General features: G+C 29.4%; 1 protein-coding gene across 1 annotated transcript in view; it reads left to right on the top strand.

Moving 5' to 3' along the window:
• The first annotated feature begins 2,184 nt into the window (after nucleotides 1-2,184).
• The window catches only part of LOC129981152 (O-acyltransferase like protein-like), a 34,136-nt gene continuing 11,237 nt past the window's right edge, over nucleotides 2,185-25,083 (top strand). Inside the window, exons 1-10 of the mRNA XM_056091856.1 lie at nucleotides 2,185-2,652; nucleotides 5,983-6,164; nucleotides 6,910-7,003; nucleotides 10,207-10,300; nucleotides 12,022-12,212; nucleotides 13,816-13,992; nucleotides 17,218-17,311; nucleotides 19,834-19,926; nucleotides 21,668-21,830; nucleotides 23,888-23,967. Of these exons, the coding sequence (XP_055947831.1) occupies nucleotides 2,310-2,652; nucleotides 5,983-6,164; nucleotides 6,910-7,003; nucleotides 10,207-10,300; nucleotides 12,022-12,212; nucleotides 13,816-13,992; nucleotides 17,218-17,311; nucleotides 19,834-19,926; nucleotides 21,668-21,830; nucleotides 23,888-23,967 (1,511 nt within the window). The 5' untranslated portion in view covers nucleotides 2,185-2,309. The remainder of the gene's footprint in view (nucleotides 2,653-5,982; nucleotides 6,165-6,909; nucleotides 7,004-10,206; nucleotides 10,301-12,021; nucleotides 12,213-13,815; nucleotides 13,993-17,217; nucleotides 17,312-19,833; nucleotides 19,927-21,667; nucleotides 21,831-23,887; nucleotides 23,968-25,083) is intronic.

The raw sequence follows: 25,083 nt of genomic DNA, 5'->3' as shown, positions 1-25,083 counted from the left end.
TCATTCAAGCTGGTTTTCATCGAAAATGTTAGATATTATGCAAAGCGATTTAAAATCTATACTTATATAAAGCTCAATGTGTGTGTGTGTGTTTACAGGCCAAACCGTTTGACTTACAGATACTAAATTATGTATATTTATACTTTAGAGGTCGGGAATGTGCACCTGGGGTCAACTTTTCTGAATTTCTAATTAGAATTTTAATTATTAATTAAACACTTACTTTCCCGCCAAAAAATCTTTTCATTTCTCCCACCGCCAAATGAGCAAGACTTCGATTTTCCCCCCACGATAATGAGGCTAGGCTTAATGTTTTTTGGCCGATTATTTCAACGATTCTGTTTATTTTCTTAGTGTTTGATGCATTTAAAATAAAACATTGTTCATTAATCGATCTTTCAGATTCACTCTGCAGTACTTTTGAATTAAAATAAAACAGAATAAAGGAAATTAAAAATTTCTAATCTGCATAGAGTTACCCCAACTGGCGTAGAAAAATTCACGCATTTGCGTTACCGTAACTGGCAATGAAAATTCACGCATGCGCATTGTGTTCTGATTGTTGACAACTATTATCAACGGATGTGGACTTGATTTAAATTATTTGTAGGTCAGTTGTACGTTTTTGTAATTAAATTGTATTTATGTTAGTTATATATTTTTTGTATATGCTTATAGTTTTAAGTACATCGTTTTTAAGTAGTTTTTTTAACCTGTTTTCAACTAATTATTTTAAACGATTCGTTTTATTTTCTTAGTGTTTGATGCATTTAAAATGAAACATTGCTAATGAATCGATCTGCTCATAATGAATCTGAGGAATTTTTGTTGACCAACTCTTGAGATATTACATAAATTAAGAAAGATATTCTTTAGTGCCCATAACGTTTAAACGCTCAGTGACCCTGTTTTCAGTTATCATATTATAAAAAAAATTCTTTGTTTCAGTAAAAAAATATTATTATATTAATTGCAGATTAATCCTTTCCACTTTAATTTAAGGCATAAATTCTACAGGAGCTAACAGAAAATGAGAGAGATACATATTACATTATGACTGAAGGCCTTTATAATATTATGAATGAATTATATGACAATCAAAATTTGAAGTTTTAAAATATTTTGATGAAGAAGCTAATAAAGTAGGAATTGCATAAAATATTTAATTATTAAAATTTTAACGAACTTTAAGATTGGCGAACCGGCTGGTCGCCAAAGGCGGCTAGTTTAAAATAAATTACAATTGAAGAACAAATATAAAATAATAAATGGTGCTAAAATGAATGAGCCCTCAGATAAATTCCACATAGATCTATTTTTAGAGTTTTTCATTTCAATATGAATATTTTATTAGGTTTCTTTCGACGAAAACAGAGTATCTAACAAGATCTTTTAAATAATCCATAAAATTTTAGGATACTTAAAAGACTCTACGTTTTATTTTAATTTTCAGATATATTTTTTTACCAAGAATTGTGTGTATGAGAGAAAATGTTAAGTGAGAAAATTTCTTTCTTTTTTTTTTTTTTTTCTGAAGGCAACGGAATTACAGCAAAAGTATCTGGATTGTCAATTTTGTCTAACTAATAAGGCAAAACAATATTAAGGGCGTGACAAGATTCCTTCCCGTGCCATTTTATTATGACTCAAAGTAGTGCCCATAAAGTTTAAACGCTCAGTGACTCTGTTTTCAGTAATCAAATCATAAAAAATGCTTTGTTTCAGTAAAAAATATTTTTATATTAATTGCAGATTAATCCTTTCCACTTTAATTTAAGGCATAAATTCTACAGGAGCTAACAGAAAATTAGAGAGATACATATTACGTTATGACTGAAGGCCTTTATAATATTATGAATGAATTATATGGCTATCAAAATTTGAAGTTTTAAAATATTTTGATGAAGAAGCTATTAAAGTAGGAATTGCATAAAATATTTAATTATTAAAATTTTAACGAACATTATGATTGGCGAAGCAGCTGGTCGCCAAAGGCGGCTAGTGTTACAAAAGAGACAGAATCAGCTCACCTTGCTTACTAATTTTAAAGTCAAAAGTCCTTCGTTTGAACGAATTTTAATCAGCTTTAGGTTATGATAACTGGCGCTCTAAAACATGACAAGCCACCCGCTCATTGTTTTTAATTTCATGAGATAAGAATATCGCCTCATTGTTACACGATTTACTATAGTTTGTGAAATAACTAAAACAACTCCCTGCATCTCCTCTTAAATATGACCATAAATTTATGATATTCACTGAAAGGACTATTTAATACTAAATGCGTAAAATTTTGAAAAAGCATAAAAATGTGCTCGAATTTTAAATATTTTTTGGTTTTTCTTGTTTTAAGCGTGATTTTTAACTCCTCGGTGTATTGTCAAAATGAAGAGGAAATGGACACTCCTCAGAGTTATGATTTAGTGAATTGGATACAAAAAACTGTGGATTACGTTGGGAAATCAGAAAAATTGGATCACATGTCTGAAGATGATATTAAATTGTTAAATGGACTTCCAAATTTTGTTCTGCCGCTTCCTTTCAGTCGGATGTTACGTGAAGTGCTTTCGGAATCTGAATCAAGCAAATGTGGACAAGATTTAGATTATGTTTTTGAGAATATTTTTAGTCCCGGAGGCTGGTCAATGAAAAGTAAGTGTATTATCATTTGATAATTTACATATAATAATTTTCCTGTGATTGAAATTTTTTCCATTGTATTAAAGTTTTAATTGTGTTAAATATGCTTTCATACAAATGTTTTATTTTGATATAAATTAATACGCACACAAAAAAACTAATTTAGCTTAAAGTTTCAACCAATCCTTACTTGATTTTTTAAATATAAGTTTAAAAAAATCATTAATTGTCTTTCATTACTTGATTTTTTAAAAACATATTTAGAAATATTTCATTTTAATAATTTGATTTATATCTACATAACTATTTGATTTTGTTTTTTTGTATGGCATACGAATATATACTTTAGTTTCTTAGTTGATATAACTGTAAAAGATTCTTAATTCAAATTTATAGAAGTGATTTTCTTTATTTCATTGATAGTTGGATAATATTTTATTTTACTTAATTGCTTAATATTTGAACAAATGATTTTATTGACTTGACTGTCATTTGCACAACTTTTTATTTATCTTATTTGATTAACATATGTAAAATTTAAATTTACTCGATTAATTTCTTCGCAATACTGATTTTTTTTTCTGTTTTATTTATGTTATTTTAATTTTTTTATGTTTTATGTTTTATTAATTTTAATTATGTTTTATTAATTTTATTTATGTTTTATTAATTTTATTTATGTTTTATTAATTTTTTACTTAATTTATAGATAATCTTCTTGTATTGAAACAAAAATACAATTTATTTTTTTATTTTAGCATTCATTAATTTGTTTTTCAGTAAAATTTTAAATGTAGGGTGTGTTTTTTTTAGTTTACATTTTATTTTACATCTGAATAAATAAGTAAACTTTGAAGAAAAAAAAATGCTTTGTTTGGAACGATCCTTTTATCCATTGTTCATTATAAGAAATATATTAAAAAAAATAAATTGAAAGAATAATGTATCTATGTTTAATAAATACGGCTGCCTTAGTGTCGACTAACTAATTCACCGAAAATATTGGTTGCGGTTAAATTCAATTATTCTGTTATGTGAAGTCGATGTTCATTATTTCCACAGTAACGGATGTTGCTATGGAAATAATGAACAGTAACATTTGAAAAATGTGAAATAATGAACTATAAAATTTGGAAAATGTGAAATAATAAACTGTAAAAATTTGAAAAATATGAAATAATGAAATGTAAAAGTTAAATTTTAAAAACTCAAGCTTTGACAAATATAAGAATTGCGTAATTTTAATAGCCTTACACCTGTTCTGCTCATAGAAGGAAATTGAAATGAATTTGAAATTTCCTAAAGGAGACAAATTCTATGACATCATAAAGCTATCTTTAGCAATACCGTAAATTCATTTCTTGTTTCCCATGCAAATAGCAGAGATAAAAAAAATACCGTAAATTCATTTCTTATTCTTCAGGTAAACAGTAGAGATAAAAAAATATCAGGTTTCTCTATTGTTTTCAATAAAAATATGGAATTCCATATATTTTAAATATATATAAAGTAATATTTCACGATTGTGTAAATGAATATTTTATAAAAGATTGAAGAAAATTTGAGTTTCAATGTAAAAATGAAATGCATTGCTAAAAATTATGAAAAAAAAATTGCATGGTTCTTTTGTTCAGAAAAAATTTCATGGTAATTAAATTGATATTATTAAAATGCCAATATAATAAAATCTAAAACTTTGCAAAAATTATTTTTGTGTTGTAATGTCTTTGGAATAATGGTTTAAAAATTATTGGATTTTGTTGATTACAGTTGGATATAAAGATGTATGCATGCTCAGGTTGTTGTAAATGGATGTTATTGTAAAAAATGTGACGGATCAAAAATTTGTTGATAGATCATCTATATCAAATATAGATTCTATATGATGTTCATATTATATGTCGGATTATTATGATTTATTAAGAATAATCCTATATTTAATCATGTGCTTTAAAATTATTGAGCTTTTTCATAGAAATTAAAAAAAAACTATTATCAGTCCAAAAAAAAATCTCCCCCTGCCCCCCCAAAAAAGAAATTTATCAACTTAATGTAAATTCTAATTTTTATATATAGCGATATATAAACCTAACATACGTGGCACAGAAATCTCTCTTATTATTTGTCACATATTGCCGAATGGCTACAGTAAAAACGAAATAAAAAATATATAAAATTTTAATATAATATATAAAAATAATAAATAAAGTTAAATAAAAATAAAACAATATTCTATATAAAACAATGTATTCAGTCAAACAAAACAATATTTTATATAAAACAATGTATCCAGTCAAACAAAACAATATTCTATATTACACAATGTACTCAGTCAAAGAAAACAATATTTTATATTAAACAATGTATTCAGTCAAACAAAACAATATTCTATATTAAACAATATGTTCAGTTAAAGAAAATAATATTCTATATTAAACAATGTATTCAGTCAAACAAAACAATTTTTTATATTAAACAATATGTTCAGTCAAACAAAACAATATTCTATATTAAACAATATGTTCAGTCAAACAAAACAATATTCTATATAAAACAATGTATTCAGTCAAACAAAACAATATTCTATATTAAACAATATGTTCAGTTAAAGAAAATAATATTCTATATTAAACAATGTATTCAGTCAAACAAAATAATTTTTATATTAAACAATATGTTCAGTCAAACAAAACAATATTCTATATTAAACAATATGTTCAGTCAAACAAAACAATACTCTATATTAAACAATGTATTCAGTCAAACAAAACAATATTCTATATTAAACAATATGTTCAGTTAAAGAAAATAATATTCTATATTAAACAATGTATTCAGTCAAACAAAACAATTTTTTATATTAAACAATATGTTCAGTCAAACAAAACAATATTCTATATTAAACAATATGTTCAGTCAAACAAAACAATATTCTATATTAAACAATGTATTCAGTCAAACAAAACAATATTCTATATTAAACAATATGTTCAGTTAAAGAAAATAATATTCTATATTAAACAATGTATTCAGTCAAACAAAACAATTTTTTATATTAAACAATATGTTCAGTCAAACAAAACAATATTCTATATTAAACAATATGTTCAGTCAAACAAAACAATATTCTATATAAAACAATGTATTCAGTCAAATAAAGCAATATTTTATATAAAATAATGTATCCAGTCAAACAAAACAATATTCTATATTAAACAATATGTTCAGTCAAACAAAACAATTTGTTGCATTAATTTGCAAGTACCAACTCTAATTTTCCCAAATTACGTAGATAGGTGAAGAAAAATGAGATTGAGCAATTTTTTACTCTGAATTTTTCAGTGCTGGATTCTTATGGAAAACCTGAGAGTGGAATTTTATTGGGGAATCTGAGATGGCTTGGAGACTATGACGAATGCGTTGGAATTTATGCTCCTGCCAAAGGCAATCAAGAGAATATCACTGTTGGGAATTTTCATGGAAGATACTGTACCCTTCAAGTTCCTTTAATATTGGGAAATGTGGTAATCTTCTCTTGAATGCACTTTTTGCAATGATTATAATGATTTTAATTTATGTTTCATAAATTGATTTATTTTCTTTCAGTCATTGGCTTTGTCTTTCTATAAAATTACTTTCTTTCCAATCTAAATAATGATTTTAACCCTTTAAAGGGCCATTTTTTTTCTAGTCATATTATGTTAAAATATTTTTAGGCTTGAAATTAGAATAAGAAAAGGGATTCATTTAGCTTATTAGATACATTTAATTTGATTGATTAATTTATTTGGTTAATTAATAATTAAGTGACAAACCAAGACACATCATTCTGTGTGAGATAAAGAACTGCAGTATCCAAGTTTATGTCTTTCTAAAAACATTTGTCAGAACCTATGCCAACCTACATAATTTCATACAAAGATTGATAAATTTGGTAGGAAGCATACTTCCCGCGGCCTTAGAAAGGGTTAATTTATGTTTCCTAAACTGGCTTATTATTTTTTTTTTCAGTCCTTGCCTTTGTCCTCTCTAGAATTACTTTCTTGCAATCTAAATAATAATTATAAATTCTGTTTCATAAATTGGTTCATTTTCTTTCAGTCATTTCCTTAGTCTTTCCTTAGTCTTTTTTAGAATTACTTTTTTTCCAATCTAAATAATGATTTTAATTTTTGTTTCATAAATTAGTTTATTTTCTTTCAGTCATTGCCTTTGTCTTCTCTAGAATTATTTTTTTATAATCTAAATAATGATTTTAATTTCTTTTAGTCATTGCCTTTGTCTTTGGCAGCCTGCCTGCCAGATTCTTGTAATACAAAGAAGAACCAGAAAAGTGATGCACCAGAGATTTTAAACTCAGCTGGTAAGTAAGAGTCTTTAATTCCTTTCAAAAACATTTTTGGATTTAGATGGCAAAGTTTTTTTTTTTTTTTTTTTTTTTATAAACCTTACCATTTTTAGTATGAAAACTGTTGCAACGGATATGATCTTTTAACATTGATCTTGTTCCCGTTCCATTATAATGGAAATGCGATACATATGCTATCCAAAACTTAATTTTCCATTTAATTTCCACACGGCTTTGAAAAAGCTGGTTAGAAAAGAAGAACGAAACTTTAGAAGCGTGTAGTGTACAAAAAAATATTTAGTACACAACCATAACCGGTCACTCCGACCCGCCACTAAGGCATTCGGATTTATCTGATTGACCCAGACACTATCGGGAGCTAAGGTTGAGTCTTAAGGGCCATCACCGGCCACGGTATAACCCTTCTGTGAATAGTATAACCAGTCATCGGTAGGAGGTAGCCGACCTCTACCATTTCTGTACCCACCGGTTGCGAGAACCAACCATAATACCGGAAGCTTCCCATCCTCATATCTGAGGTGCCTCTCGGTGGGATATATTTAGCACGTGAAATCGGTGATCACAAAATCTGTGTAATTTAGAAACATTAATCTCCCATTTTGAAACAGCGCAAATGTAAAAATGAGCACATTTCACAAATTTGAGTCTCGTTCAGGGGACGAGGTTTATACTTCAGCTGGCATTCTAAATTTTTGTACTACACCAGCCGAATTGCATTTGACACAAAGGTGTATACCGAGCTCACGTATATGACGGATCTTTAATGAAATCGGGTTCAATCCTGTAACCTTAAGGAGATCTTACCTCGGAAAACTAGCATATTCGGAAATGACTTATTAAAATGTTTGCCATTAGAGACCCTTTGGTTATCACCTGTTTGTCTCTAGTTATTGTATGTTTGATATTAGTTTGTCTTTAGTTATCATATATTTTTCATTAGTTACTCTTTAGTTATTATATATTTGTCATTAGTTACTCTTTAGTTATTATATATTTGTCAGTAGTTAATCTCTAGTTATAATATTGTTACAAACCTGTAATTTTGCTTCCCAGCACGAATACTGTCATCATAAGAAAGACTGATTTACAATCATTCGTATTAGATGCTGCTGGATGCTGAGCTAGTGATCCTAGAGCTTGGCGACTTTGGAGACAAAATGGATAATGCTTGAAACTTCGATAATTTTGTCGATCCGACCATTAGGAACTGAGATACGCCTGATTGGTCTAGAAGTTTCTAGACCCGCAACCCGGGAACTATAAAAGGCCGGCACTCTCAAGCTGTAGGAGTCGTTGTGGGCCGTCATCGTGAATTCTAGTCGAACTCCCCAACAAGTAATGAGTCTATGAGTCTTCAAGAGATAATCGAATTAACAGTGGAGTGCCAAAGTTGCGTGGAGCGAGTGCTGAACTGCTGTGTGCCAAATCCTGTTGCCTACTGTGGAAGCAGCGTCGTATCTTTTGTGTAGTAAGCAGTTGTGAGAAGTAGTGAGTCGGCAGTTAAAGCGAGAAGAGACAGCGAGAAGTTCAGCCGTTTGGAGAGACCGTAGAGCGAAGCTCCGAGCATCCCCTCTCCTGCTGGATTCTGTCTAGCCGCTTCGTGTGCAGTGGACGATTACTACTTGTGGGCTACTGTCGTCTGTAGTGTGCTACTGTGTGCTTTCCTGTATTCGTGTCTGCTGTAAATATTTGTCGTCTGTGTACTTGTCCTCTTTGTGTTAATGTCTTCGTGTAAATAAACGTCATGGTTTTCTACTGAGGCCTGCTGATTGTGTTCTCACACCATACACTACACTATCAAGCGAACCCGAGGAGAGAAATCCTGTAACAATATAGTACCTATTTGTCAGTAGTTACTCTCTAGTTATAATATAGTATTTGTCGTTAATGACTCTTTAATTATATATTTGTCGTTAGTGACTATTTAGTTATATGTTTGTCATTAGTGACTCTTTAATTATTATGTGTTTATCATTATTTGCAATGTTTGCTATTAGTCACAATATTTATCACTAGTTATTCTTTAGTTATTATATATTTCTCATTAATTCTAGAGTTTGTCAAATGGAAGAATTCAAAGAATGGAATTTAGAATTCGTGGGAAGAGCTTAAAAGAGGGATAGAATATACTTCACGAACAGCTTTTGATATAGAAACTTAGAAATTCAAAAGTCTCATGTATATGATATACCATTAGTAGAATCAGATTTCAAGTTTGTTATCTTTCGGTCACAAAGTGAGGACCATGTCATTAGGTAAACCCGAACCGCTGGCAGAATCAGAAATGAAATGACATTAGTTACTCTTTAGTTATTATATGTTTGTCATTATTGCAATGTTTGCCATTAATTACGATATTTGACATTAATTACTCTTTAGTTATTATATGTTTGTCATTATTTGCAATGTTTGCCATTAGCTAAGATGCTTGTCATTAATTGAAATATTTCCATTAGTTACAATGTTTGTCATTGGTTACTTTTTAATTATTATATATTTGTCGTTAATTCCAATGTTTGTCAAATGCTATTTGGCGTATCACGACGAATTTACAATTCATTGGAAGAAATAAAAAAAAGTGATAAATTATACTTCAAGAACAACTTTTGGTATAGAAATGAAAGAATTCAAATGATTCATTGAGGCGAAATACAAGATATTTGAATGAATAAAAAAAATTGAATTGTTTTCTTACACCATCAGCGATAAGTGGTTCTTCTGAGAAGTGCTTACTATAAAACATTATTCACAAACATCATATTAGGAAGATTGATAGAGTACTTGGAATGCAGTTTCTGAACAAACTCTGTTAATGGCTACAGAGATCGAACATTAGGGCCAGCTGTTATACATTCACGAGATAAATAGAAATTGAAATATTAAACTAATTAATTAATTGATGCTATCAAGTTTGAACCTTTGATAATGAATCTAATTTCGAATTATTAATATAAAAATTCCTGTAAAAGAATTTTTTTTTTATAAATGCTTCGTCAGTGAGCATCGATGTCAAATTAATAAAATGAATATCTTTTCCTTGTACACGCGCTTCAACTAGCAGCTAGCCTCTATTCAATATTCTTTAAAAAATTACTTGTTGAAATAGATTTTGCTATTTTTTCTGTCACTTGAACCTGTGCAGTAGAAATGTTTTTGGAATTCTACAATTTTTTTTATCAAAATAAATTCTTTTTCAGGTTCTTTCATGAATTTCGGATCGTTTTTTGGTAATGCCACCATAACGTGCAAATCTACTTCAAGAAAACTTACTGCTGGAGCTGTTATTGTAGCGTAATTATTTTCATATTATTCAAAATTATTTCTTCTGTTTAATCTGATTTGTTTTATCCAGAATAAGAAGTAGGATATTCAAAAAGTTGTCCTTTCCATCCAAGATTTGCCATTTTTCCTTATCTAAAATTATAGAAAAATATATTATAGAAATATATAATAGAAAATTATAGAAGATTTTATATATTACTTTACTCAACTTTAAAATAACAAAACTTTGTAATTATCATTCCAATCTAAACTCTAAAATTTTCAAAAATCTAATTTTTTCACAATTTAACAAGATCAAAAGGGTTTGCAATAATAAAAATTCCTATATTGAAGCATCAAATAACCTCATAAAAAATTTAATTAATAATGAATTTCCAATAAACTACTGTGATATCAACTTTTTGATTAAACAAAATATGATTTGGGATTAATCCTTTACCTAAAATTAAATAGAACTTTACTTGCATATTAGATCACTCAATAGATGGCGCTGGGAGACTACAATTATTATTTACCTTTAATACGTTAGCTTTGTGTTTTTAAAAAGCGGGAATCACAATCAATAGCTTAAAATGTCCTTGCTGGTGGTGGTATGTCCTTTCCTTTTTGTTTTTCTTTAATGGTTTAAGTGCTTTTAGTGTTTATTGATATTTTGTTATTGTTTTTTACTTATTTGTGGTTATTTTCTGCTAATTTGTTGTTTTGTATTGTCCTTGCTGTTAAAATGGTATATCTCTTAGGCCTAATTTCAGGGGATTTTCGGATACCCTGGAAGGAATCATTATTAGACTTTTTGTCTGCATTCCCTCACAGAAAAAATCCCTTTTTTCGAATCCCTGCCAGAGGGTGACCCTTGAAAAAGTCTTCAGGCTGGATTTTTTTTTTAAAATTGGTTTATTTGATTTTTCTATTAACTTGATTTTAATACTTTTGAATATATATATATATATATATATATATATATATATATATATATATATATATATATATATATATATACAGAATTACCGTAAAGTCCTTTTAAACTATTTCATATCGAAACTAGGCCTTGTACAGCTAGGGAAGTAATGAATAAATTTATATAGTAAAGTGAAAATGTCGAGACATGTGACAGTGCACCTAGCAACGAATTAAGAAAGTTACAATAATAATTCATAAAACAAAAAGGAGTTCAGTCAAAACGACCAATTAGAAAAAAAATGTGTGTTATTCCCTCATAAAAATACTAGGAAAAGGTTTCCTAGCCATGGTAAGACATTTGCGGGCTGTCTTAAGGTCCATAATTTTATGCAAGTGAAAGGGGATAACACCTTTATTAGAGAGTATACGAGAAAGTTTTGGGGAAACCACACATTCTGGTTTATTTAATGTATTGAACACAAAGATTTCTTATTGCCGAGGAAGTTTTATTATTAGTTAAATGTAAAAGCTGAAGGTGATAAAGAGAACTTGATCTAACGATCTGACGAATAAAACGTGTTTCCTTTTCGACTAGGAACTAGAAAAGTTAACAAAATAATATAGCTGTAAAAAAAAATGAAGCTGTTTTTTATTTGAAAATTTTTAAAGGAAACTTTTACAGAAAAAAAAACATGAATATATTTGATATTTCCCAAAAAGCTTTATACCTTTTTTTCTAAAAGAAATATCTTTTATTTTTTTAATATACTTTTCATCTTTTACTAATATTAACTCTGTTGTGCTCAAAATGAATTACATTATCTTTTCAGATTAATTTTAGCTCTAATTATTTTTCTGGCCGTGTTAGGAAGTTCAATAACTGCGTTTGAATACTACACAAATGCAAATGCTCCTGCAGAATCTAGTGACGCATCACACACGTCTATTGAACTTACCACCAACGGAGAAGTAAAAAATACGGTTCAGGATACTGGCACCAAGATACAAATCACATTGCCAGGTAAATGACTGATTTTTATTACACTATCAAAGAAACCTTAATAAAATATGTATTTACTTTTATTTTTTCTGGTAAATATTATTATTAGATTAATTAGACTTAATTTTTTTTAGAATGATATATTTCTTTTGTTAGATTGATAACTCACATAAATATAAAGTACATATAATTCATAAAATTATCTGTGATTTAATTACGAAAAATAAAGTGATTTCAAACAATAAGCTCATTCTATAAATAATTATTTAATAAAACTATTTTTAAATGTTGGTTCATCCTCAGAAGCAAATTACTTGCACACTATTAGAAGAAAGAAGAAAGAAAAGCAAATTACCTGCGCAAAATTAGAAGAAAGCAAAGAAAGAAAAGCAAATAACTTGCGCACCATTAAAAGAAAGCAAAGAAGGAAAAGCAAATTACTGCACACCATTAGAAGAAAGCAAAGAAAGAAAAGCAAATTACCTGCAACATTATTAGGTTTTCAGAATGGAATGTTAATCCTTCATGATAAACCATATAACAAAAAAAAAAGTGAGGCAAGTACAAGCAAAAATAAGTACCTACGCACAATTAGAAGAAAGCAAAGAAAGAAAAGCAAATTACCTGCGCACAATTAGAAGAAAGCAAAGAAAGAAAAGCAAATTACTACACACCATTAAAAGAAAGCAAAGAAAGAAAAGCAAATTACTGCACACCATTAAAAGAAAGCATAGAAAGAAAACCAAATTACCTGCAACACCATTAGGTTTTTAAAATGGAATGTTAATCCTTCATGATAAACCATATAACAAAAAAATGAGCGAGGACGACACGAACAAAATATTAACTCGCTCATAATTTGTGAAAACTACCTTGTGTTAAATTTTCATCACATCTTACTTCCTCCATTTTCTAGTGTGTCTATTGTTATCGTTTGGCTCGCCAAATGAATTTTCTCTACTGTTTCTTGAATCCGATTCCCATTCTTTGCTGACAATAGGATACAATAAAAATTTTGCTGTTTATAATTCTCATTTTTCAAATGAAAAAACAGCTGAGATTTTCCGCTTGCGCAAGAGGACGAATTGCGTGGACTTGCATTATAAGAGAAGTATTTCATAAAAGAATATTTAAAAAATTCCTAAATACTCCTTAAAAATTAAATATATGCTGTAAAGATGATAAAAATTCAAATTTATTGAAAATTTCTTTATTAGCATTTAATGCTTTTGTTATTCTAATTTGGTTTTTAAATCAATGACAAAATTATTTTCTATATTTTAATGCAGAAATAGAATTTTATTTGAAAATTTGCATAATTTTTCATTTGATCCTTTTTACTTATTAATAATTATTTGTTTCATATATCATAAAACTAAAACTACATTAGAGACTGATTATTCAAAAATTTGAGTTAATACTTTGAGTGAATGCATTTATTCTGTTTTCCACCACATTCGTAATCTTAAAAATAGTTATTCATCATTTTTTTACATCCGAAATTAGATACAAAGAACGATTTTTCTCATCTTGATTTGAGCTGAAAAAATAAATTTTTCCTTATTTTTAAGTTATTAACAGTTTATTGTTGAAGAAAAACGAATTTTCTTTCTTTTTTTTTCAGACTGGTTAGAAAAATTGAAGCCGTTTTTAAATTGCTTCTGCATTTTTACTAATGGCGAAAAATTACTGAATACTGATAATTCCGAAGGGCAGCTTCCTTGCCTTCATGGAATTCGGTTTCTGAGTATGACGTGGATTATCCTGTGCCACACTTACTTATCTGCAGCACTAGTTATAAGTAAGTGTCTTCAAGACTTTTCTACATATTAGCCACCTCTGACGAAAGACTTCTTCCCCCAAATTATTGATTTTCTTATACAATTAAATATATAATGTGGAATATATTTAAAAAATATTTCACTTTATTATTTAATACCACTGAAAAATATGAATTTAATTGAATAAATAAATGTACTGCAAATTGAAGAATATATTACAAAATAAAGTGGAAATCTAAAATCCTACTTCGGAGTTGATGATTAATCAAAACACGGTGTTGAATGTTTTGATGGAGGAATTTACATTCCATCACAGCATTAAACAACAATTTGATACTTACAGATAGTGTATCAAATTTAAATAATAAAATTATTAAAATTTAGCGAAGAATTGTACGATAATGAACTTGATATCATTTAAATGGTAATTTTTTTATGTCTTAGTATAATACAAAGACTAGTTTTATAAAATAATTGTTTTCTAAAATATGAACATGTACTTCCATAGGCAAATCCTTACGATTGTTTATCTGGCGATGGTTAAACCTGTTTTTTTCGTTCGATTAAATTTTCCGCTATCCTTGATTTCTTTTATATCTTCTTTTCTCTGACTTAATGATCTTTTTAGTGACGCGGTTAACCATCTCCAGAATATTTCTAATAATATGATGCTGCTTCATAAATTTGCTAAGCAAAGCCTTTGATTCAATGCAATTATAAAAATGTTCAAGAAGTTTGAAACTAACATAATGGTCTGTTTATATTTGATAGTTGCCATCTGACTAGGGATTGTAATACCGGACCAAAATTTCAATACCGGTATTCGGTATTTTTTAGATCTTAATACCGGGATACCGGTTTTAAAACCGGTATTAGAAATTTTGGAAAAAGAACGAAAACACAGGTGTTCTTTGTTTAATTTGCCAGTTTTATTAGAGAGTGTAAATATCTCAAAAAATAACTTGTAACCTATAAATTATAACACTATATAAAGAATCCCAAAAAAGTAAAGGAGCATTTTATTTATTTAAATCACAAAAAACTGTAAATATCACTATTCAGTCTGTGGTACTATTGCAAATTTTTGAAAAGTGATCTAAAAAACATAATGAATCAATTCCATTGTCAAGTAAAAAAAAAGAAAGTAATTTTAAAGTAATTTTGTGCAAAAATTACCAGCTGTCGAAAACACTCTTTCGGCATCTATGCCTGTTGGTGGTACTATTCTTAATGCGCGATATACTTTTTCTAAGTATTTACCTCTAAATCCCTCACCTTCAAATAAATCGATTTCTCATCGGATGGTTTTGGATATAGCTGATTTCTTTATTGCATTTTGGTTCGTTAACATTTTTTTTATTTACCGCTAATTCTAATTTTTGTTCAAGAGATAGTTCCTTTTCACTATCGACATTAGTATCATCATAATCTTCGATAACTGAACCGAATTCTTTTAAATGTGTATAGGCTTGTGGGTAAAAAAAATCTTCTTAAGAAAATTTGCTATAAACTTGATCAGATTTGAATTGGTTATTTTCTTTTCTTCTTTTTCATTTTCATTTTCAAAGTCATTACAATTATGTAAATACCATAAGACATTTTCTATTTCGATATGCCTTTCTTCTGTGCGATTTTTCAATGTAATATTTAGTTCTTCAGATAGTGATGTGTGCTGTTCTTCCAGTGATTGCAACATGAAATTATTGTTGCATTAGCTGTTAATAAATTGGAATCTCTCTGACATAATGGATCAATAGTCAGTTTTACTGGAAGTAGAGATGATACAGTTCTGGATATTAAGTCGAATTCACTATCTGAAAAATTAATTTACAGGTTTAGGTCGATTATTGCTTTTTGGGTTGGATTCCTCAGTTTCAAAAATCGTTCCATCATTAGGAGTAAACTGTTCCAACGTGTTTTGGAATCTAATATTAACATATATTCTTTTTTATTTTCAGTAAGTATATATTTTTGTAATATGTCATTTTTTATAGCGAAACTTTTAAATATCTTTAAAAATTTTCGAACTTTATAAATTATAGGACGCAATTCTTGATGGGTTAATATTTCATCCACATTAGCAATAACTTCTTACAATTACGATGTCATTATCTTCATTGTCAATATCACTCACACTTATTCTCTTCAAAGTTAGAATCCGAAGTTTCTGTATCCACAGTATTTGGATTCTTCTTTATTTTTTGGGGATAATACATCTATTACTCCTAATTGAATTCCATGAGTATAGCACCATTGCTTATTTGCACCAATCAACTTTCCAACTTTTTTCATAACTGTTGCTCCATAAGTCATTATGGATACTATATCTTCTTTCAGGGATAATCCATGTTTCGCTAATTTAGATTTAAGCAATTAATTAGTTTTAATTTCGGCTGTTAGGGAGACATAAAAACAAAAAAGTATACTATTTTGCTATGTTGGCGATCCCTGAATATATAGTAAAGACAATTTTAAAAATTTCTGGTAAATACCGAAAAACCGCTATTTAAACTTGTGAATACCGGTATTACAAAATTGTACAAATGGCTCAAAATACCGGTATTCTTTATCCCGGTATTGCAATCTTTACATCTGACAATAAGTAATAAGAGCAATTTCTGTATATATATATATATATATATATATATATATATATATATATATATATATATATATATATATATATATATATATATATATATATATGATCTTCAAAAAAAAGTTTAAAATTGATCTTGGAATTTTTTATTCATTTATTCGGGTTTTTTAAGTTGGAAGACATGGTGCAAGCACTGTTTCAGCTGCTTCCGTGGTGAAAACAATTCGAATTAATTTCGTTCAACGAAACAGGGGGATATACCAGGCTGAGACTTATTCGACTTATACATATACTCCCTAATAATGGTGCAATTACTCAGCAAAAAATTTCGGATTACTTAAAAAAGTCGCCAGCGCCATAAATGTTCAACATTTTTATGTCTACAATCCTTCAAAAAAGTTTTTTTATGTAATATGTATGAAATGCGTACTATACTTGGTAGCAGCATTTGAAGTAATCTCCGAAAATGTAATATTAACATTTGAACTTTTAAGTGTAAACTAAATAATTAGTTTGAATAAATTTTTAATTACTTTATTTATGTTTTTAATTTTTTTTATTTGTTTACACTTTTATTTTGATTATAACTTCAATTCTCAGCTTTTTTTTATTGTTTCTTTAATTTGTATTGGGGCCCATTTTACAGAAAATGCTTTTGACTTTGCTAAATATATCGACCACTGGATCTTTCAAATAATTCTGAATGGCTTCTTTTCTGTTGACTCCTTCTTTCTACTCAGGTAAATTTTTAACCAGTTTTTATTTTTAATGTGCCATTTTAAATTCAGTCGATTAAAAACTAAAATTTTAGCTATACATTTAAAATTTATCTCAAATTTCAAAAAAAAAAATTATTTGTAAACAATTCTTAAGTATGAAATTCCAGTAAACTTTATTTCTTTATGTAAGAAGTAAATTTGTTTACCAAGCATTGGAATATCTTAATTTTTACCTAATAATGCATTGAACCGACCAATTTTAATTTTTGGACAATTTTTTGGTGCGAATTAAAACTTTATACAAGTACTTTCACTCGTATTCAAAATTTTAATAAAGATGATGATGTGATTTAAATATGCGACATAAAAATTGCTGATCCAATAAAATAATAATCTGAAAAACATAACTTGAAAGAAAATGTAAATTTCTATAGTATATCTAGTGCATTCCATCTCACACTGACCCTGTTTTTTAAAGATACATCTCATAGTTCCATTTACGTCTGGTCCAATTTGGAATGTATATATTTCAAAAAAGAGGACCAGCGTATCAAAAACGCCGATAGATTATATCCCCATTTGTTACGAATAATTGCTAAGCTTTCCGGAGCAAAATTTTCAGATAATATTCCTTATTAACTTAAACGTACTCTTTCTATATCATTTATCATGAATTGCAGCTGCAATTAGAATATTCAAGTCAATTATTCATTTTTAAAATATTTATATACAGGGTGTTGCCGAATTCGACCGATAAATTCAGAGGGGTGATAGTAGGCATCAAGGGGATAAAGAATCAGCATACAACATACAGTCCCAAATATCGTTTAATAGGTTGAAATCGCAAAAATAAAAGGAATCCTAGAATGTACCGAAATATTGTAAAAAAAGCACATATGAATTTTACTTAAGAGAAAGCACATTTATAAAAGTTTTTTTCATGTAGATAAGATGCCGATTTGATGCTCTAAGGGGGCGTAACTTATTGAAAACGAAAAAGTAATTTAGACCCCTTATTTGCAAAAATATTAAAACTTGAAGAAAACAAAAGCTTGAAAATGTAAGGAATTTTATATTCTATAATTTGATATAAGCCTTTAGTGTGAAAACTGAAGAGTTTTAAAGATATTCGAGAAAAACTAAAATAGGCACCCGAAAACATCGCTGCAATATCGGTACCAAAGTTTGCAGAGGATGTTGTTAAATTCGAAAGATAAACTAGAGCAAGGATAATAGGCATTAAGGAGCAGGAAAATTTGCAGAAAACATAAGGTTTCATGTAATGTTTATATAGTGAAAATCGTAAATGGGGTAGAATTCGCGCGCTGGATGCTTGATGCCACATAGGAAGATGCATACTTTTCTGCTAGAGGTTTAGTCTCAGATGAAGCCTTCGTTACGAGAGAAGGTGTCAGCAACACGCACAATGCGCAGATTTGTTCATTAGAAAATACCCACATCATTATCTCACCGAACGTACAACACAAATTTGATATTAACATCTGGGAAGGGTCATCTAATTAGACTGTGTCTTCTGCTCGAATGCATCAGCGGCTCTAGGTACTTTGTTTTCTTGCAGCACGTCCTTCCGGATTTATTGCAGGGAACACCGACAATTATACGCAAGAACATTTGGTTAATGAATGATGGAAAACCAGCACATTTTAATTGTATTCGGGAAATCTGACTTGCTGTTTTCAAATAAAGTTTAACAACCATCCATTCTGCAATGCTCATTAATGAATACATGCTCGCTGCTTTTATTTTCCTCGAACGCATAAAAGATTTACATACGAGAAGGCTTCTTTTCGATTACTGCGTTCCTAATCCTGGCATTCATAGGATCATTCTCTTCACCAGGCTCATTGTCTTTTCGACGTCTGTTTTTGCAATTTTCACTGAATAAACGTTACCTGCAACACTATGTTTTCTGCTAATTTTCCATCTCCTTAATGCCTAATATCCTTTCTCTGAATTTATCTCTCGAATTTGACAGCACCCTCTGCAAACATCGGTGCCAACGTTGCAGCGAAGTTTTCGGGTGTCCATTTTAGTTTTCCTTCAATATCTTTAAAACTTCCCAGTTTTCACACTACAAGCTTATATAAAATTATCGAATACAAAATTCCTTACATTTTCAAGCTTTTATTTTTCTTCAAGTTTTAATATTTTTGCAAATAAGGATTCTAAATTACTTTTTCGTTTTCCAGTAATTTATGACCCTCTAGAGCATCAAATCGGCATGTTATCTACATAAAAAAAAAAACTTTTAAAATTGTGCTTTCACTTAAGTAAAATTCATAGTTCAAGCAAATTTTTATTTTTTTCAGTTTCCGCAAATTCTCGGATTTTTTTAATTTTTGCGATTTTTACCTACTAAACGTCTTTTGGGATCCTATATTCTATGGTGATTCTTTATTACCTTGATATATATATATATATATATATTGTACTCTTATTAAAAATACTATATTATAATCTCTCAATCATATTTCATAGACATATTTCTTATTTCAACACTCATGGTAGATTTTTATTTCCAGCGGATTCTTAGTGGCCTACGTATTCTTCAAGCAGGCCGATAAGACTGATGGCAAAATTCCATGGCTTTACTTTTACATCCATCGATACGTAAGGTATGATTTTATATTTTTTTACCTTTAAGTTTATAATGTTGCTAAATTTCTTGCCAATCATTGAATTTACCAATAATGAGTCACGATAATATTTTTAATTAAGATTAATTATTAAAATACCATTCTGCTAAGACTCTACCTCTATGAAAAGAAATGCGAATGCTTTCCAGTAACTTGTGCTTTTCGACTGCAGAATAATAACATTACTGTAATTTTTCAATATTTTCATCTTTTATTAACATTTACCAAAATTGTCTCCCTCGGAGTTCCATTATTTTTTAAAATTTAATTGTTAATTACATCATCTAATTTGACTGTCAACAAAATTTTTGCGTTGTTTCATGAAAAACTGAACTGAAATCAAAAAGCTACTTCGGGATGGTTTTCATTGCAAGTCGAATCTTAGCTTTAAATCTCTTAGTGTGCAAAGAAGAATCACATATAAACTAGCGAAAAATGCAATTTTTGTTATTCATTTGGGGTTCAACTTGTCTCTAATTGTATTGACATTAATAGCAAATTTTAAAATACTCCTTAATGCCATTTCTTAAATGCCTGTAGCTTCACTTACTAAATTATTATTAAACATTTTGTTTTGATTATTTTATTTTAGGTATTCCATTAAAAAGACACTTCCTGGTTTCTAAGTACAATATTCTTTTTACGAGTAAAACATATTGTTACAAATCTGTAATTTGCTTCCCAGCACGAATAGTGTCATCGTAAGAAAGACCGTTGTAAATCTGCCCTGTGCATGCTGAGCGGGTGCCGTGTCAATGACCTCAGAGCTTGGCGACAAACTTGCCGAATATTTGGTGACGAATATGGCGACTTTGACGACAAAATGGATAATGCTGGAAAGTTCGAGAACTTTCACGATCCATCCACTAAGAACCGAGATACACCCAAATGCGCTCTGATTGGTGTAGAAGCTTCTAGCTCCGCCTCCCGGGAACTATAAGAAATCGGCACTCTCAAGCTATGGGAAGTCGCGTGTTGAGTAGTCGGAGTCACCGACAAGTAACAAGTCTTGGAGAGGATAGCGAAGTAGCGGCGGATTGCCAGAGTTGTGTGGGGCGAGTACTGAAGTGCTGTGTGCCAAATCCTGTCGTCTACTGTGTTCGTCTCTGCTGTAAATATTTGTCGTCTGTGTGCTGTCCTGTCTTTGTGCAAATAAACGTCCTTGTTTTCAACTGAGGCCTGCTGATTGTGTTCTCCACACCCTATCACTACCGTTATCCAAACGAACCCGGAAATCCGTAACAATATGATAATTCATTCAACTGCAGCACTGTTGGGCAATGAATATAATTACAACAATGTTAAAAGTTTCTCGCTTTTTTAAACCTTTTAACCTCATCAGATCTTTATTGATTTTTTTTTTTAAATTTTTACCTGATATCTTTGTTGACCAAATATTTTCCTACCTAAACCAATCTATTTTATTGACTGGTTTTAATTTAATTTACTCGAAGTCTCAAATTAGTTACACCAGTTTCACTGTATACAAAACTATATCTTTATTTTTCATTTTATTTCAGTCATTTATTCCATGTTCTATAAGATCAATCGATTCCTGAGAGGTTTAATTATATTGCACAATATACGACCCCTAATATTTATAATTCGTAATAATATAGTAAGATATATTATGCTATTTGCTATTGATACTTTTCTGATTAGTTTCAACTGATATTATTTTTAAAAATTATTAATGGTTTCTTATTCCATTTATTTGCAGACTCACAATCGTATATTTTATGATTATACTTATCCACACTTTCATTTTGCCATATGTGGGTTCTGGCCCTCTATGGCCCGACGATGCTGCTGATAAATTCTGTAGAAAGAACTGGTGGTGGAATTTGCTTTATATCAATAATTTCGTACCGCAAGGTGAACAGGTAAGGTAAAGACGTATTAAAATACAACGAAATATCATTTAGATATTTCTTAGTTTTTAAATTAGACTGTTTTGCTCAAGTTTATTTCATCCTAGTAATACAACTATATAATACTGTCCTATTATTAGTCAAGTTGTGTTTTATGTACCGTTACATATAAGTATTTATAAAACTCAAAAGTAATTATACATTATTTAAAATACAGCAATTAAAATTAAATCAAGATCTATGGAGTATTTGTGATTTTTTTGTTCTTTTAATAATTTTTTTTCATTTTTCATACAGATGAAACTTATACTATCATGTGAAATAATATCCAACATATTATTTAAAATAATATTTTGTATTAGTGAAGTTAGTATGTTATTCTAATTTTCTATACGTATTAAGCAAAAGCTTCATAATGCAAAATATAATAAAAACACCTTTTCACTCATAAGAAATTTTGTTACATTGGCTATGTAAGGATATTTAGTGTTATTCTAAAAGGTCTACAATATTTACTGAAGGACATAAATCGTAATAAATTCATGCGGCCAGGAAAAGGTTGCATATTTCGTACTTGCAAAAGTACTTCTAGTTGCAAAATCTCCGTTTACGAGATTGGATTATTGCTAGTTCGAAACCTGATTTAACTCAAATTTTCGCAATGCGCGAGCACCCGTACATTAAATCTATTGTCGAGAATCAGACATCCTCCCATTGATGTGACATGAAAAATGTTGTGCTATGCCATTGCAAAGTTGGCGTTCTTGTCATATGGCCATTGATCTAAGTTGTGTATCCGAATACACTGTTCATTCATTGATTTGAAAACTCTCCAAACTTTCGCGTCTGCATCAGGATGCTTTTATTAATAGGGATGAGAGGAAATATGGAAAGAAAATATGTTTAACGGCAAAATGAACTCGGATTATTCTCTGACTTAGAAATCGAAAAAATTGCGGATATCTCGAATGTTAGGGGGAAAAGATTCTAATTCACAATAAAATACTTTAGAACAGTTTTTTACTTACTATAAGGTCTAAATTATGATAAACAAATGGAAGAGTTCTGTTCTTAAAATTTGATAATTCACTTTTTTACAAAATAGTAATAATTTTTTGTATTAAAACACCTCTTTTTTTGTTATTGAATATTTTTAATATTTTGAAATTAACAACGGCAGATAATGTCTGTCAGATTTAATGAGATTATATTTTTGCCACTTTAACTAACCATATAAGCAATCAAAACGAAATTTTAAAATAAAACAGTTCGATCAGAAACGACACGAGGTTCACATACACGTGAGAGGAAGAAAAAAATTGATTGAAAAAGTATCTAATAAAATGGAAATCAAGGTCAAAAAATAATGAAAAATTTTGTAAATGCACACATCCATCTGCCTCTCACCCCTTAGGGAGGTAGAATCGTTGAAACATGGTAATCTTGCACTATTGAAACAACAATAGTTCTGATGTTACTTCTAACGATCAATAAGCAAAATGAAAGAAAAATATCGAAAACAAATGATTGAGCATTAAAATAAAACATTCTTGTATTAGTGCAACAATTGTATGGCTCTTGTTTTGTTTTGTTTTGTTTTATATTCTAACCGATATGAAGAGCCGGCGTCATGGCATAGGGGTAGGACGTCTTCCCCGTTACCCGGGCGTCCTGGTAACGGGGAAGACGAACGTCCGTCGAGTGTCGGTTCGGGCGTGGTTGTTCTTTATCTGTTCTCTCTGTGAGATGTGTGAATGTGCCCTCTCCCCTGTAAAAAGGTGTTATGCAAGCGAATGTGATGCGTGAGTAGCTAAGACGTAGTCTTAGCCCTAGTTGGCGCTACTATAAAAACAAGAGACGCTCCCTTGGCTTAAAATTGCTGACTTCATCAGCGTGCTTTTCCATATCAAGTGCCATTATAAACAATAACAACCGATATGAAGAAATGTTTCAAAATCTTGGTGCTCATATTTCTTATAATATCCGGAATTTTTTCTTCCGCATCCTAACTAAAAAAATGAAATTATGATAATGATCAATTGCTATTTATAATTTCTTGAATTTTACAGTGCTTTCCCGTGGCTTGGTATCTGGCGAATGATATGCAGTTTTATATTATCAGCCCCTTGTTCTTAATTACATTGTGGAGGTATGACGTTCATTTTCCTATTTATACTCTTTAATAAAGTTCTAAATGGAACCAAAATTACTGAATAAATATAAGAATAAATAAATATATATATAACCTTCACTCTATCGTTCCTAAATTATAAAATACACAGAATAAACATGTCTAAACTGAATAATTTGGGCATTACATCAAAACTATTAAATATTTCATTTCATGTAAACCAGTTATCGAAAGGTTAAAAAGGATTTATTTTTCATAAACTATCAGGAAAGGTATTAACGACGGTATACGTTTTGTACAAAAAATATCAAAAGTATTAAAGACGATATATTTTTTTATCAATCCTTCATCAAAAATGCTAAAGATAGTATATATTCGGAAATCTAAACATTGATAAGACGTGTTCATTTTAGCATATGTTCAAAAGAAAATAACGTTGAATGACATTGTACAAGAGTTAGAAAAATGATATTGTAAAACATATCATTTCAAACTTTAAAACATTAATACAATCTTGAATCAAATCCAGCTAACTTATAGTTTTCAGTGTTGCCCACAGAGTCATCTACAGTCTATTTTCAGCCATATGGTAGTCATATATTTGAATAAATTTCAACAAGTTTATAGTTCTTTGATGTCAGGTTACCGTGAATCTTTTTCAGGAATATGGTAGTTGTAATATTGTCACATAGGTACTTTAGTGTGGAACTCAATGACACACACAAGAAGTAGAGCTAAACCAATTTATTAATTCAACTCAGAACTGAGAACACAGTGACTGACGGATCTTCTGCTTTTATACTAGCAGGGAAAGTTCCAGAATACTTTTCTGGAGACAGTAAGAAAAGTCTAGAACACTTGTCTGGTAAACTGAAGAGATGTCCAGAATCTTCTGGAACATGAAATAAAGGGAAACATAAAATCAAGGAATTAAATATTTACACAGACTGTGAATCGGATTGTCTCTAGCGTGATTCAAACTTACGATCTCTTTATTGTGAAATCAGTGCTATGACCATTCGGCTATGGAGAGTCGATTGCTTTTTTTCAGTGCGGCAATATATTTTAATTAATTTCTGTTCTATTGATGCGTCTGGCATAACTGTGTCTGTCGCCTTAAGAATCTCTTGAACA

This window comes from Argiope bruennichi, chromosome 8, assembly GCF_947563725.1.
Source record: "Argiope bruennichi chromosome 8, qqArgBrue1.1, whole genome shotgun sequence".
NCBI classification, from domain to species: Eukaryota; Metazoa; Arthropoda; class Arachnida; order Araneae; family Araneidae; genus Argiope; species Argiope bruennichi.
This window is presented reverse-complemented; position numbering and strand designations above follow the sequence as displayed.